This window comes from Euprymna scolopes, chromosome 14 (genome assembly GCF_053919585.1).
Source record: "Euprymna scolopes isolate OS-2025 chromosome 14, ASM5391958v1, whole genome shotgun sequence".
In the NCBI taxonomy this organism is placed as follows: Eukaryota; Metazoa; Mollusca; class Cephalopoda; order Sepiida; family Sepiolidae; genus Euprymna; species Euprymna scolopes.
Window position 1 is genome coordinate 47,191,924 of NC_136495.1, and position 17,623 is coordinate 47,209,546.

Consider the following 17,623-nt stretch of genomic DNA (forward strand, 5'->3'; position numbering starts at 1 on the left):
ATTATGGAGAGATAGATCACAAATCTAGTATGGATTAAATTTATCTGACATATATTTTGACTTTTTCTTTCTTTTTTTTTTATTTTGTTTCTTTTCTTGTAGGTGGCGCCGCAAGCATTCCCACAACCGGTAAATCCAAATGTCTCACGACCGACGCTGAACAAACGAGGCTCCATCTTGTCAGATTACTTCAGCCCACATCCAAGAAGGTGCAGTTGTTTTGTGACTTCCATAAATTAAAACTGCATTTCTTAACCATTCATTTAATTTAAATCATACAAAACATCACTGAATCAACTGATACATAAAATCATTAATGTTAATCCAATAATGGGCCAGTCTTTAAAAAGTTAATTTCCTTTGGGTATATTGTCAGGATTTGTTGCCAAATGACAGGTCCGGGGTCTAACATTCCATAGAAACACATTTAAGGGGGGATGGAGAGTCTTGGGAACTATGTTGGGCAAAATTCCAATTTTGGGATGCTTATTTATAAGTTTAAATGAGTATAACCAGTTTGTTTTTGTTTTGTTTTTTTCTCAATATTATTCTGTGCTAACTGGCTTGAATGTGAGTAGAAGTATCTTACTAATGAGTAGACACCTCTATCAAAAAAATGGCAAAAAAAAAAAAAATCATGCTTCTTCAATGTTTGCAATTATTATTTCAGTAATTTTATTTTGCATATACTTCACTATTTCTGATTACCTAAAGAAAAAAAAAAAAACACCAACCATTAACTTTTTATTGATTTTAGGCGACAAGGTTGTCTGGTTTGCTATTTGCTTTCTTGCTTCTTGTAAAGGTTTCATCCAGTACATCTTTTTTTACTCACATAACAGGAGGGAATGTGTGTGTGTGTGTGTGTGTGTGTGTGTATAGATACACACACACACACACACACACACACACACTAGTTTTTATTATTGAGTGAAAGATCAAAGCAAAATATGGTTAGCAAAATTTTTATTTCGCTTTCACACTGGCAGTTTTATAATTCTTGGCCACCTTCCTTGGAAACGGCTATTTTAAAGTAAGGGAGATAACTCTTACAAAAAAATAATTTTCTAAATGTTGAAAATGAAAAACAAAAAAAAATAATTAGCTCCTTTTATAATTTAAGGTATTACACACAAATTATATTCTCTGCATGTCTTGTAAATAAGGTATCCTAAAATTAGGACGCTGCCCACAATCAAGTAAGCTAAAACTAAATATATATATATATATATATATATATATATACACAAAGCACTGGTAAACAAACAAAAAAAAATTTTCCTCGTTCCATATTTTATAGTTTGTTGTTTATGGAACATAACAATCGATATTTGGAAAATAGGTTTTGTTGTTATGCTTTAAATTTTACATCGTTACCAAAGATCTTTCTGGGAATAGACATGTTTTTATTTTTATGTTTTTGTTTTTTGTTATTAATAAAGGAAATTTGATATACTCTATTGTCTTAGTTATTTAACAAAAATAATCTGAACTCATGACTTGTTATATATTACGTTTGGAGATTGCAAAACCAGTAGTCACACTGTGACGATGATAATGAAATAATTGTGCGTAGTGTGGAGGTGCACTACAACCCATCAAAAATGCATGTGCATGGAGAATAGTTTGGGCAAATTTTGGGAATGATGAGAATTTTTAATGATGTAGTGCCATAGTAACTAACAATTGATGCTGGCAGTTGTTTTCATGTTTCAGCAATTCTGAGCGTAAAAAAAAAGTGTTTTTGAAAATTATGGTAGCCGTGCTGTGTTCCTGATTTTGTAGACATATACATATGTGTTAGATGCATGGAGATCAAAAAGTTGCTCAGGGTTGCTATTGGCAAGATTGGTAATAATTTAATGGATGTTTATCAAGTCAATTATTAGGTGTTTGACCTTAAATAAATCCATCATGGAAAGCAAAGTATTCAAAAGTGTCTTATGGAGGGTATTTGCTTCATTGCACATCTCTGAAAAGTTTCCAAGTGGTCAATGTTCTCAGCAAGATGCAGGCTTCAGACTAATGATATGAATTCTAAGTGTAGTTGCAATATAGTTGTATGTAGTTTAAAATTCAGTTTAAATAAATGATTGAAAGTCTTGCTAACTGATGCCAAGATCTTCAGCTTTCTTAACGGTTTTGAAGATGTTTTTTTTTTTTTTTTTTCCAATGCAAATTGTTGCTAACAGTAATGCTCAGGTCATGTTTACAGGAAGAATTCTTGATATTAGTGTTGTAGAAAGAGTATGTGGATGCTGAAGTTTTTCCTCCCACTTGTCCACAGCTGGCTTCAGTTGCCAGTCTGTGATCCATTGCTGTATTGTGTCCAGGTTTGATTGCAAGACAGATTTATAGAAGGTAGGATCTATGCTTTTTATCTCAAAATACAGCTATATCATTCTTTTCATATATATATATATATATATATATATATATATATATATATATATATATATATATATATGGCAATTAAACTACACAGAATATTCCGCATTTCATCCACACTAGGATTCGTCATATATATATGACTACTTCATTTAATCACATAAATTAATATATGAACATATAATTTCATGTGTAAATTTTCAGTATTTACTTGAACAGTGCTCAATACGTAGGTACAGCTAGGCAATAAGTTATAAAAATATATATGGCAATTAAGCTACACAGAATATTCCACATTTCATGCTTAACGAATTCTCACAAGAATGAAACGCAGAATATTTTGTGTGTAGCTTAATTGCTACATATATTTTTATAACTTACAATATATATATATATATACACACACACACACGCACACACACATTTACAGGCTTTGCTACACTGGCATGACAATGTTTCAATCTATAGTTATTAATAATTAATTTCTCATTAGGTAAAAAAATGTCTGCTTTTAGGTGTTTATTTTGAAAGTAAGCAATATTTTATTTGGAAGTCATGTGATCTGATTTAAAATATATGTTTTAAAAAGTCATTACTAGGTTGTCATTTAAGAAGCTGAAAAATATATTTTTAGTAATGGACCTGTGTTGTATAGTGAAACAGCTAAAGGCAGACCATTATTTTTGTCTGAAATGTTATTAATAATTATAGATCGAAACATTGTCATGCCAGTGTAGCAAAATCTGTACATGTCTGTATAAATAAATATTAATATATAAATAGCTCTATTTGTTATTTAGCACTATTATATAAACCCAGTGGATATTTTTAAAATTTCATCTTAGAAATACATCCTTAATCTGGATTCTATTATATATATATATATATATATATGTATATATATGCTGACGAGAGGTAGTTACCTCGAAACATGCGTGTACGTAGATTACTGTTTTAAAAATAATAAATAAAAATGTTATATACGTCCAAACAAATTATGGGCGACTTTCTAAGTAAATAAAAAAATTAGCTTCGAGGCGAAGCATCTATTAACCATATTTATCGTTTGAAAAAAAACAAAAACAACAACAACAAATATATATATATATATATATATATATATATATATATATATATTAGTGTTGGGACAATTAATCAGAATCGGAAACATCGGAACTTTCAGTGGTATCGGAATCTGAAAAATGGGTGCCTATTTTCCGATGCCAAAAATGATTCCTTTATTTATATTTTTTATTTGATTTTGTTTGAAACAAAATCTTCCATTGCTAGTAGTAATAATAAACTAAGTGTGATTTTTACGTTTCGAGAAAATATATGCACATTTAACATGTGTTTTTACTGTAATCCAAAAACAAAATAACAACTTTATATATCTAGTGATTTATAAAGAATCGGAATCAGTAATTGTATCGGAATAGGGAATTAAGTACAGAATTGGGAAAAATATTGGAATCGTCCCATCACTAATATATATATATATATATATATATATATATATTAATTCAATCATTTTTCTTATGCTTTAATTTTCAATAGATTTTAAGAATATCAAAAGTCACTCGCTTTAAAATTTAAAAAAAATGATACACTCAATTTAACTTATAAAAAAATTCTGTATTTGAAAATTATTTGCTTTGTGTCATACTTCAGTTACTTTTCCTTAATCAAGTTCTAAAATACTTTTTATACTTAAATATTTTTTAAAGTAATTATAAGGGTACAAAATATTTTTTCATGTTTTAAAGGGTATGCATAGTATTTTTAAAGTACAAAATGTCTTTGTATTTTAACGGCTGTTCATTGTATTTTTAAGGTACAAACCATCTATTATTTTATTTTGTTTTTATTTTCTAGCTCTACTATCATAATTTTGTGATGTTAGTAAAATCCGGCTTAATGTAAAAACACAAATACTGTTAATGACTTCAATTATTTAGTACAAAAAAAAAAAAATGAAAAATGTCAAAATAGGAGATTCCAGTTGTATGCAACTGAAAACAATTTATTTATACAATAATAAAAATTTTATACTGCATATCTGTCTAGAATAGAAAAAAATAGCAATGTAAAATAAAAAAATAAAAAAATACTTTCTTTTGTGTATATTAATAAAAGTAAAAAGGTTTTAGCTCTACCTCATTCTGAGAGACAAAATTTGCTCAATCTCATCTGGAGTGAATTGTTTGGTGCCAGAGTGCAGGTGTTTGTTTTGAATTGAGGGCTTTATTTTTAATTTATAATTTCACAAATTAATAAAATGGCTGATTGTTTTTGAAATTAATACAGGGAGAATATTCATTGACACTGTGAGTGTGAGTGTGAGAGAGAGAGATATGTGAAAGTAAATCACTACTTCCAGAAGTAAATTGGCCAGAAAAAATTAGACTGGTGATGCAGAAAAACAAACGACTCAAACTCTGCCAGAAGCACTGCCAGATAAAAATTTTGCATTGATAAAAAACTGTTTTTCTAACTAAACTGGACTTCCTGTTTCAGTTAAAAAAATAAGTAATCAAATTGACAGAGAAGAAAATATGTAAAAGTTTTGTACACATTTTTATTCTAAAAAATATCTTTTACAAAAATAAGTAATTCCTGATTATTTTTGGTATACAGACAAAAACAGAAAGTGCCACTCATAAGATGATTTGCCTAAACTCTTCTGTACTATCTCATCTTTAGCAGGGTTGATATTATAATAAGGATGAGTGTGTTAAAACTCCCCCCCCTCTTCAAAAAATTTAAGTCTAATTGCATCCACTCTGACCGCAACTGGTGATTTCAGGGTACGTCTGTCCATCTGGAATCATTGTTAATGTTATTTTTTTCTTTTTCTTTTTTTTTTTTTTTTACTTTAATTCACTCCAAACAAAGCATTAATAATGGGTTACTGTGGTTAGGGGCCAGTTAGGGGGGGGGGCACCTAAGTGGAAAGTTGTACAGCACATTTAAATTTCTGCTTGTTGGTACAACTGGGAAACTGGGAAGGAATTCAAAAGGCAAGCAGCCCAAGGAGATAGGGTAAAAAGTTTTCCTGCATCTGGGAACCTCTACAGTAAAGGGGTGGGATTTTGCTATTCTTCTGGAATATTTATGTAATGCAAATATTTGTACTAAAAATGTTTGTTAATTTTATTATCTCAAATATATTATTCAGATAGAGTTTACTACTGGCTATTTTAATGAGCTACATTTTTAACTCGTTCCACTTTGCTTCTTCTTATTTAGCATCTTAATTGATGTTGACACATCAGTTCCAATTAAATTACCAAAGTTAAGAGATGATGAGGTTGGTAAATATTAGATGAGTGACCATTTGGTATTACCAGGCACTGTATATGGTGGAGTATTAATACTTTCTTGCAAAAAAAAACTAATTTTGTGAAAATAAATTCCCCTGGCTGTGATGTACATATGATTAGGGACTGCTTGTGAATTTGATATTCCCTAGAAACTTTCACCTTGAAAGAGTAAACTGGCTCAACTCGCTCAGGGTGATTCAGGACCAGAACAGGTTAACTGATACTCCCAGTTTGTCTCTTTCATTTCCATATATAATAAAAGGACTGCAGAAATTTCCCTCTGAACCAAAGTATCATAGGTTTGCAACAACAGATACCACATACAAATTCAATACATCTACCCTGATAGCCACTACCTTATTTAGCTTTCAAACACCATTTTAGACGCATTCAGTCACATTAGTAAAATGCTACATTGCATCCAGTGAGCAACACCATCACAAGCGCAACATCTTTAGAGGAAGGAGTTCCTATTTTTATCTCTAAATATTAAGTCTTGCCACCGCTACCATTGACACCGGGAACAATTCTACATTTTCCTATGCTATTAAGATTACACTGGTCGTAATTGCTTAATAGATACATGGACATAACATAATCTTTCAGTTTTCCAATTCATAATTAATAAAGTCTCCCTTGATATAGTCTGTTCTGCGCTCTGAAATTTTTCATATTCTAGAATCCTATTTGTTCCTACATTAACGAACGGTCACAAACATTGAAATATGATGTCACTATACACAACTTCTGTTGTTAAAGTAAGATGCTACTTCTTTGGTGATAAATAATTATATATATATATATATATATATATATACTAGCATGGTACCCAGTGTTGCCTGGGTTGACATGAAGTTCCATTTGAAACACACCTATATACTAATCATTTTCATCATGGGCAACATGGATACCGCCACAACAAAAATAAAAGAACGAATGAAAACATGTAAATGTAATCGCCCAAAAAAAGAAGTGTGTGATGCCCTCTCCACCAGATATTTTAGCAGAAGGGCTACAAAGAGAAGAAACTATTCTCCGGATATTGAGCACTGGAAATACACCCCCCCCATCCAAAAAAAAAATGATTAAAAATAAATCATTACGATTTTTGTTTCAATAAAAATAGCAGCAAATGCCTGTGCGATGACAAAAAAAAAAGAAAAAAAATTACCAAAAATTAATTCCAAAAACAATTATGTGTGTACACCTCTTCTGGTCAAGAAAAAAAAAAAAAATTAAATTAAATTAAATTTTTCATCATTTTATATTTCTAATGTAATTCGCCCCCACCCCAAATTGAATTTGTCATATTTTGGGGTTCATTCTGTTTATAAAATTGTTAGGTGAAAGTACAGAATGGTCTCATAAAAATTAATTTATCGTTATTTTGTTTCAAATGTAATTCCTGCCCCTCACCACAAAAAAAAAAACGAAAATAATTATATTTGTCATGTTTTGACCCCCCCCCCTCCTCTCTCGATCACCAAACTTGAAAATATGCTAGAGATGGCATGTCTGGTTGAACGCTTGTGGCCAAAAAGTGGGTGCTTATTTTACATTAAATTTATATAGAAAAGTGATCCCCATGCTAAAATATATATATATTTTTTTTTTTTTTTTTTTTCAAAATTTCTTCTTTCATATTATTTATAAAGATTGCTTAAATGGATTAAACCACAAAAAAACAGGTCTTAATAAATATATATATATATATATATATATATATATATATATATATATTTTTTTTTTTTTTTTTCTTTTTAGGAGTTAAACGATGCTTGGTCACGTCGTAAAAATTGACCATTTTTAATTTAAGATATTAAAGAAAATCTGTTTTGCAGGCAATTAAACACACTTGCTATGGTATAATCATTATAATAAATCCTGTGCAACACCGATTAAATTTTATAAACAAAAAAAAGGAGCAGATAATATATGGTATGATGGATTTTGTTCACATGGAAAATTGGCCCTGTGTTTGACTAACTCTGCCTTCGTGGCGATGCAAGTAAATAAGGACATTAATTTTAATTATTTTTCTCTAACAAATAAAAAAGCTTACTTAAAAATTAAGAATAAGCGAAAAAAAATTTCCTCCGAAATAAAAATAATAATTCAGCTTAGAAAAATATTTTGAAATGAAAACAAATCTATTACAGAAAATATTTAATAACGTGCTCCGTTTAAAACAATTTTTCAATTGAACTATCACAGTTATTTCCTCTTTGGTTTTCTGGTTTGAAAATGAAACGTTTTCAGATTTCAAATAAAATAAGTTAAATCAAATATAAATTGAAATATAAATAAACTAAATAATTAGAAAATTTTTAATTAGTACAGTTGAAACGAAGCTATTATGTTGAATAAGTAATATCATCGAGCTAATTATTTAAATAGATTTAATTTAATGTGATATGCTAATGACCGTAACTCAATCAATGTAGATGTGGCTTGAAGAATGCTATATATAGAAATTACGTATAAAATATAATGTCTCCATTGACAGAAGTATCCTATCATGGGCATTAATATTTCTGACCAGAAGAGGTGTACACACATATGGCCTTTATATTTCTTTGGTCATTGGGAGTTGTACACACAGACACACAAACGCTACTACTTTATATATATATATATATATATATATATATATATTTGCAGGTTATTTCCGTTTTTTTCTATTTGGAGTTTCGTACTTACATCTGTTTGTGTGTGTGTCTGGCTGTGCGTGCATTACAAAACAAAAACAAGACTTATTCATATGTACGTTAGTTTGTGTGCATGCCTTTGTTTGCGCATAACTTTCTAAACAAAAACAAAAATTAACCTTAAATAAGCATTACACCATTAAATTATTTTGGCAGAAAAACTTAAACACACACACAAAAGAAATATATTTATTAAATTGAAGAAAAACCATCAGTTTCCCAATTTGGTATTTCGTACGTATGTTGGTTTGTGTATGTGTGTCTGGCTGCACATGCATTCCAAAACTAAAACAAGGCCCATTCATAGTACGTTTGTTTGTTTGTTTGTTTGTTTGTGTGTCTTCATTTGCATGTGCCTTTCTAAACGAAAACAAAACTTTTGTTAAATAAATTGCTAAAAAAAAAAATTCAAATTAAATAAACATTACAACATAAAACACTTTCCCAACTCATTTCTATATTCCTTAGGAAATGTCATCAGTCTCCCTATTACTTTGTTGGTTTATTTTCTAAAAAGTGTACTTTTTATTTATTTATTTTACAGTGAATTATTATTCATAAAACACTATACTTTCACACAAATTTTAAATCGGCTAAATATATAAAACTATGGAGATTTGCAAATGTGAGCTCAAATAAATGTCTATAATAAAATTAAAATCATGTTTACACTGCTTTCAGCCTAAGCCTGCTAGTATATAACTCCGATCAGTGTACTTGCTTGTTTGTAACAATGAAACTATCTTTATGGTTTGCAAGTTCTGGTTTTAAAAATTTGTCTGCTTACCCATTTCTTATAATAAAACAAAAAGGAAATTGTAAATGAAGAAAGAAATAACGGCTGATAGTAGGCGTTGTTTCCAAACAAATTATTTTAGTTTAAATAGTGTTTTTGTTTTGTTTTTTTTTAAACAAAAGCAACTATTTGAAGAATTTGACAAATAATTAAAGTTGGTCATTTTTTTTTTATGTATATCATAAAGGTAATAAAATAAAAAGATTTTTTTTTTTCACTTAAAAACAAAACTGCTGGTGCTGTCATTGAAAAACAAATTATAAAACTATGTTTAGTTCAGATTCTGTTGAAGGAGCCTATTTTTTACATGTGTGTGAAGAATACTTTTTATATAATAACACTTTTGAATGATAAAAAAAAAGGATTCAGTTTTTTGTTTCCTATTCAAAAAATGAACAATGTATAAATAAAAATTTATAACCAATTTTAATCAATATTTTAATCATTTATGTAGCACAAAAAGATGTTATAATATAAAATAAATCACCGCTTACCTAGGCCAAAAGTCACACAAGGTTAATGATTAATCATTTATGTAACAAGTATTGAGAACATAAAAAACATACATTTTTGCCTTTTTTGCATTTCTTTTCCATTTCTATTCCACAGCAATACGTGATTGGGTATTGCTAGTTTACAATAATTTTGAACTTTTGACAACTTACACCAAGGCCACCTAAATATGCTATAAGGTCAAGATGGTAAACCTTTAACATTCCACTGTTGCATTCAAATACATTACACAATTTTTTGCATGGCGTAAAATTAATATAGTCATCAAATTGTATCCTATAGCTTCTTTATTTAGTTTTGTTTCTTTAGCTACTCAAACACTGCTAGACTTTACTAGCTTCTCAAACACAAAAAAAATCAGTCAAATTGTAATTCTCTATTATTTAAATCACCGCTTATCAAAGCTGAAATAGCTTATAATTAAAAACAGGATTCTTGTCAGTGTTCATACATTTGAAATTCTGACTTGTTCAATTTGGTTCCAAGAACTCGACTGCCCTGCTCTCTTGATTTCAGTCTTTTTGTGGAAGTGAAGCCTCATTGATATGCAAATCAATGCACTACAATTTCTTTCAACTACACTACAATTTCTTGCCTTTTTATAGAAAAAAAACTGTACATGTATGGGTAGAGGAGGGGTAGGGATAAATATTTTTGTTTTCGTTTTTCTTATTTTTCTTTTTTAATATTAAACATTGGAAGAAATTATAAGGATAGACTTAAGAGAAAGAGGGATAAATGAAGATCTGGCAGAGATAGGTTACTTTGGAAGTCAATTTCTAAAAGCTGTCCAACACATGTCAGCATGTAAAAATGGACGTTAAACCAAATATGATGATGATGATGATAAATAAATTATCAATCTTCTCTTTAGTAAAGTAGTTAATCTTAATTTTTCAATCTTTCTCCATAACTATAATTAGACTTTGATAATATGACTACGTTGAAAGAATAGACGAGAGTTTTGGTATTAATAGAAGAATTGAGGTAGCATATTTAGTCACAAGGGAAAAGCAGCAAAAACATGGAAATGATAAGAATGAATTTGAGGAAAAGATGGATAAATAAAGACCTGGGTTGAGATAGGTTAATTTGAAAGTCAATTTTTAAAAGCTGTTCAACACCTGTCAGCATGTAAAACAGACGTTAAATAAAATTATGTTGGAAGTTTTTATATTATGCATCACACTGCTTCTTTTTTTTTTTTTTTTTTTTTTTTCACACATTTGTGTTTGCACGAGTAATAACAGTTAACCTAGACCACGGTGTTGGTGATTTTCTATTGATTTAATGTCACTTTTCTCTTGTTAAAAAATTCTTTGAACTGATGGGTTGGATTTGGTCAGATTTCCCATTGCCGATACATCTGATCATGGGTGTCATTGCACTGAAGAAGGACGAAAGATGGACGAAAGTGTAACAGCTAACATTCGCTGCTATATAACATGACGCTCCTGACACCGCTGTTATACAATTTACCCTGGATGTAAAGGAAGACAACACGTAATGTTATCAGAAGCCACAGGTCAAAAAATAAGCTAAGAAAAGCATAAAGCGAAAAATCAGACTTGTGCAGGATTTGAACCTGTGCCTTCAGATAAGGAACCACCTAAAGCAGATGTCATCTTTGATCAACGAGCCAATCAGTTGTAGAAAGCTGAATTGGTACAAATAGAATTACTTGTTTGGCTTCTTAGTCAAGGCAGCAGGTACTTTTCTAATGTTTAGCCAAAATGGTTTAACAAGGTATGGTGCTTGGAAATGCTGAAAACTCTTAGCATACAACTGATGTGTCTTGTAAGGTGTTAGCTCTATACACACTCCTATGCAATGTTTAAATACCCAAAAATTTGTTATCTACTCATGCACTAATATTATTAGAAATTGGGTTCGTACCTTTTGTAATTTAAATAAAAAATGACAGCACTCCTTTTCACTGACACCGTAATTTGCACCACCTCTTCAATGTGTTCTCACAGTTGCAAATAATGCATCACGCCTCAACGTAGCATGTGTGTATGGCTTGCTTCCCTCAAAACAAACTCTCTTGTTCTTCAAGTGGCTTGATTTTATGCAGTCCAAGATCGTCTAATTTGCATATGAATGACGAGAAATTGCATTAATTCACATGACTGTTGAAAATAAAATCAACTACTACTGCTTTTTTGTTATTTAGCAACTGAACCCTACAAGATGTGCAAACACGTGGGCATTTTTGAAACAAGTAATTTTTGCATTCATTACAATTTTCTCTACATCCGTTAAACAGTATTCATGCATAACTGACCAGAATGCAGAAGTTTCAATTTGGTATAGCCAATCTCACAATTCATGAATATATTGATTAGGCCAATGGTGCACATCTCAAAACAAAACACTTGTTGTTTTTTTTTGTTTTTTTTTTATTAAAAAGAAACAGCAGCTGCATTGGATCTATCTCAGAATATATCTCGGCAAAGAAAAATGATCTATGGAAATGGTAAGCAGATATGATGCAGGTTCGGCACTAGATGTGTTTGTTACATTTATGAAACAATTAAAAAAAGATAATTGTATCAAATTGTTATAAATTTAAATTCAAGAAAAGATCATGCAAAAGAATCGATTGATTTGGAATTGGTTGAAGGGTCAGATTTGTTTTGGAATTGGTTGAAGGGTCAGATTTGTTTTGCCAGAACATTCCAAGTCTAAATAAGTCTAAATAAGTTTACCATGATGAAGTTCAAAAACTATAGCCAATTTATGATTGAGAATAAACAAAAAAGATGTGTATGTAATTATATAATTAAAACTTTACACCAGTTAGGATATTGATACTGGCAGCTTCAAAAAGTGTGCATATCACCACATCTCCATCGTTGGTCAGCAAACTAAATTTGGTGGCCTGCTAGTATATAACTCCGATCAGTGTGCTTGCTTGTTTGTAACGATGAAACTATCTTTATGGTTTGCAAGTTCTGGTTTTAAAAATTCGTCTGCTTACCCATTTCTTATAATAAAACAAAAAGGAAATTGTAAATGAAGAAAGAAAAAACAGCCGATGGTAGGCATTGTTTCCAAACAAATTATTTTAGTTTAAATATTGTTTTTGTTTAAACAAAAACAACTATTTGAAGAATTTGACAAATAATTAAAATTGGACATTTTTTTTATATATATCCTAAAAGTAATAAAATAAAATTTCTTGCACTTAAAAAAAACAAAAAAAACTGCTGGTGTTGTCATTGAAAAACAATTTGGTTCAGATTCTGTTGAAGGAGGCTATTTTTTACATGTCTGTGAAGAATACTTTTTATATAATAACACTTTTCAATGACTAAAAAAAAGATTCAATTTTTGTTTCCTATTCAAAAAATAAACAATATATAAATAAGAATTCATAATCAATTTTAGTCAATATTTTAATCATTTATGTAGTACAAAAAGGATGTTATGATATGAAATAAGTAACTGCTTATCTAGGCCAAAAGTCACACAAGGTTAATGAGGCTATTTTCCTAAACATTTGTTACCTATTTGCGTTTCACTTAAATTTAGTTTTACCACAAAAACATATAAAAAATTACTTCTTTTAAGAGAAATAGTTTTTATTTGAGGGCTATATTGAAATTTAAAGCTTTAATATAACCTAATTAATATGCTGTACGTGAGTAAAACAAAAAAGTAATTAATTTATTAATTGAAAAACAAATTATAAAACTGTGTTCGGTTCAGATTCAGTAGAAATAACCTCATTTTTATTGAAATAAAATATGAGAAATCTGTTCTTATATTAAAAGCAACATTATAATATAAAATGAGTTACTGCTTATCTAGGCTGAAAGCCACATAAAGTTAAGGGTTCAAGAGGTTATTTTGCTAAACATTTGTGACCCATTTGCTCTTTACTTAAATTTATCTTTAAAAAAAATTGCTTCTTCTTTTAAGAAGTTTTAACAGTTTTTGGTCTCCCAAAAAAAGGAGGGTGGACATGTAAATTCACCCTCATCCATTCATCTGTCCGCACTTTTCTCAATAACTACGCCTTGGAATTTTTGGAAATTTTGCACAAACATTAAACATGATATGAGTAAAAAAAAAGTAACAGAACGGATTTTCCAGGAAAACTCCGGTTGCCCCCTCCCCAAGTGCTTTTCAAGTTAAAATGGCTAAAATTGACACCTTTGTGCTTATTAAAAAAGAAATTGATACCTTGGATTTTTATAAAACTTTTTGAAAAGTTGTAACTAACTGATTTTTGTATGATTTTGTTTGTCTATACTTCGTGGTAACTCTTGGGTGTGCCCCAGGGGCTCTTTTAGGGCTAACAAAAACACTCCATTTTTGGTACTATTTATTTATTATTTTTTTAGGTACAAAATTTATAAATTCGCTTAAAAATCATGGGTGAAAAACTCTGTAGCATTCTTCCATATATATGTTTATATTTTTTCTTTTTAAATATTTTTACGTGCATAAAAGTTATCCATGGACACACGTGTTTCTAGCTATCAGCCATCGTCAGCTAAACTTTTTTGGCAAGTTTCGAACACATAACTCCACAATGCTGATGACAGCTGATAACTAGAAATATGGCATAAAAATATTAAAAATTGTTGAATCAAAAAAATATGTCCGTCAAAGGGGCAACATATTTATATGCAAAAAACAAAGAACAAGTAACTCCCTCATTGCTAAGGTAGCGGAATTAAATACAAAAAACAGTGTTTAAATTAGTGTATGTTTAAATGCCAAATATATTCATATCAGATGAAACTAAAAAAGAGTACAAGTTTGTGTTATGCATTTAAATTAAAAGTCGGAAGAAACTTATGGAACATGAGAAGTTGGTAATTTGGGAGCGATCCTCTAATGAGTAGCACTCTCCTTTAACATGAATGAAAACCTTTTTTCATTGCTAGAGAAAGAAATAGACGATGCAATGATAGTCGCATGCAAAACCAAGATTAAATTCTCTGAAAGTTTTAATAAGCATCTTGGCACTTCTACAGAACTGGGACGAGATTTTTGTAGTTGATAAATAGAGTTTTCAGATAAAAAAAAAACAAAAAACAATGGTTTCAATGGATTATTTTTTTTTTTTGTCAATTCTAATAAGTTACAATGTTAGCTTCCAAATTATGCAGTCAAAATTACTTGAATATTACTGAATTATTAAACAAAACAACTTTAATCATGTTAACAGGTGAAAAATTGCCACAATCTTGTTTAAATCAAAATGGAAAATTGCCTCTCTTTTGAACTCTCCTGTGTCTTATGATCGTTTTCATCAAATTCTGTTTTTTATTGTCTTTAATAAATAATTTTTCATTTTATCGATTTTCGTAATTTTTTAATATAATCATCTTAAAAATATGAGGAATACGTAGATCCCATTGTTTTCATATGAAATTCTGTAATACGATTTCCAAAATTTCCTCCAATAGTATAGAACCACCAGCGTCTTGTAGAAGATGTATATTTTCATTATTAGATCTTTGAAAATCCATAATCACTAAACTTTATTGACGACTTGCAGGAGCCTTGGTATTGCCTAGGAATGATCTCATATTTTACCAATTTTACTTTTATTTTCTTTTTAATTTCTATAATTTTTAATTTTATTTAGTTAAGAGGAAATAAATTTAAAACTAAAGAGTTATGTCCCTTGATATTTTGAATAAAAGAAATTTTGGTGCTTGTCCAAAATTCTCCCTATATTTAAAAAAAAACAAAGAAAATTCTGTATGATGTATGTAATATATTCTAAAAACTGCGTAAGTGAAGTTGATTTATTTTTATAAAGAAAATCATTTTTAAGCTAATTTTGCTATGCGTCCTTCACCTCCCAATGTTATGAATCATTTTCTAAAATCTCATAAGTTTGAATTATTTGGAATTATCTCCCTTGTTTCTTCAACCTGTTTTCAAAATGGCACTGTGAGACAGTTGATCTTCAGTTAGCCATAAAATTTGATTCCGCTTTTTTTTTTTAAATTCCACCTTTTTAAAAAATATTTTTTTTTTTGCTTATATCTTGAACCAAACATATCTTTAATGTTTTCAAATTTTATTACACACACAAAAAAATAATCTTTGAAATTCTTTATACATGAAAGCTAATTTTATAAGAATTTAATGAATTTAAAAGTAATATATGAAGCTAAAATATAAGGAAAGTATTGTAGATTAACAATCCACAAATTAACCTATCTCTGGCCAGGTCTTTTTTATCCCTCTTTCTCTCAAGTCTATTTTTATGGTGTTATATAATACTAAAACTTTGATAACCGTGTTTGCTTGTTGTCACATTGAATGTTTTAAATGGTTGGAGGAAGGGCGATTAAGAGTAGAAGTTGTGGAGAAAAGATAAATGAAACAAGGAGAGAAGTAGAGAGAGTGGGGAGTGGTGGGAGTCTAAACAAAAGACAAAAATAAACACATAAGACATTAGTTATTCCAAAAACCAAAAGATAGAATTAATTCACACTCATAAATTTAAACAATTTATTTCTGACAATATATTATGTATTACACTTCATTTTTGCTAGCATTCTGCTTGTGTGGATAATAATGGCCTTAAATAAATGCTTTATAGTGACCAGAGTTATCTTGGGACCAGAATCATCTCCCCTTGGGAGAAATTATTTTCCAGGGCAGAGTTATTCTCCTTGGACTTATTATACCCATGAATCTATTATTTGGAAACTCTTGTACCAACATGTGGTCGAGAAATAAGACCAGAATTCTTCCTCATTTGCTGGTTAGACGCGTTACCATGAACATCACATCCAGGACATTTTCCCCTACAGAAAAGATACTACATGGAAATGTAAGTTCACACAAATTTTTTTTTTACATTAAAATCTTGTGAATTTTTTTATTTGTGGGAACAATGTATTTAATTGTATGTTTAATCTGCATATGCATGTCATGGTTAAGGTTAGTAGTTATAGTTTATTGTAGACAGACAAGATTATTTCATTATCTGAGACCAGAACACTTCAAACATTTAGTAAAACTCAAAGAAATAATTTCTGTTTTAAATGTTAAAAAGGTGCTTAATAATGAGCAGACATCATTTCATTATTTATGACTAAGCAGATATTTAGGCTTGAAACATTATTCTACTAAATAATCCAATAGTCTTTAAAAATGTTAAGATATTCAACCAATATGTACAATAGTTTTTTTGCATCAATTTCATATTAAAAATTCTCCAATAAAAAGAAATAATTTCACTGATTCAATTGAATTTTTATTCATAGTTCAGCTTTTAAAATATTTATATTAATTACTTTTATTAAAAAAAAAAAACTTAATTATTAATACACAGTCATTCTTAGTAAGCTTACACATGTTCAGAGAAATAATTTACCCAAGTCGCTGAAATAGATAATTTCAGAAAGCTGTGTTAATAATGTGCATATTAAAAGCAAATAGTCCGTAAAACTTATTCTAAGATTATCTGTTTTGGTAAAAAAAAAAAAAAAAAGAAAACAAAACTATTAAATAGTTATGGTATCTTTTGTTTATAAAATTTAAGAATAGTTTATAAAAGCCCACCTCCACAGGTTTAGAGTAACTTTCTAAATAACCTCATTATTTTGTTAGCCATTCTTAACAGAAGGGATGGAGAGTTTCTAACTATTCTCTAGATTAATTTAACAGTTGAATAATAAAAAAAAAAGATAATTAAATAAACAAAAGAATTAAAAACGTTTACAAGATCACTTTTTCTCCCTATTAGACAGGGTCCAATAAAAAGTCTCCAAACTGGTATCTTATCTACCCACACATTGCTAATCTTGATAAAATATCAAATATTCTTATTCTCCAGATTAATTTAGACCACAGGGCTATGAATAAACAGAAAATAACTTACATTTATACAGAATTCGAATCTGTGCATTTTA

General features: G+C 29.3%; 2 protein-coding genes across 4 annotated transcripts in view; one reads left to right on the forward strand and one right to left on the reverse strand.

Moving 5' to 3' along the window:
• Nucleotides 1-17,623, forward strand: part of LOC145292973 (EF-hand calcium-binding domain-containing protein 4B-like) — a 364,830-nt gene that overhangs the window by 311,958 nt on the left and 35,249 nt on the right. For both annotated transcript variants that reach the window (XM_080139211.1, XM_080139212.1), the window contains one exon: nucleotides 103-209. In XM_080139211.1, the coding sequence (XP_079995337.1) occupies nucleotides 103-209 (107 nt within the window). The remainder of the gene's footprint in view (nucleotides 1-102; nucleotides 210-17,623) is intronic.
• Nucleotides 1-17,623, reverse strand: part of LOC145292974 (protein FAM221A-like) — a 111,647-nt gene that overhangs the window by 16,426 nt on the left and 77,598 nt on the right. The gene's annotated exons all lie outside the window — the stretch shown is intronic.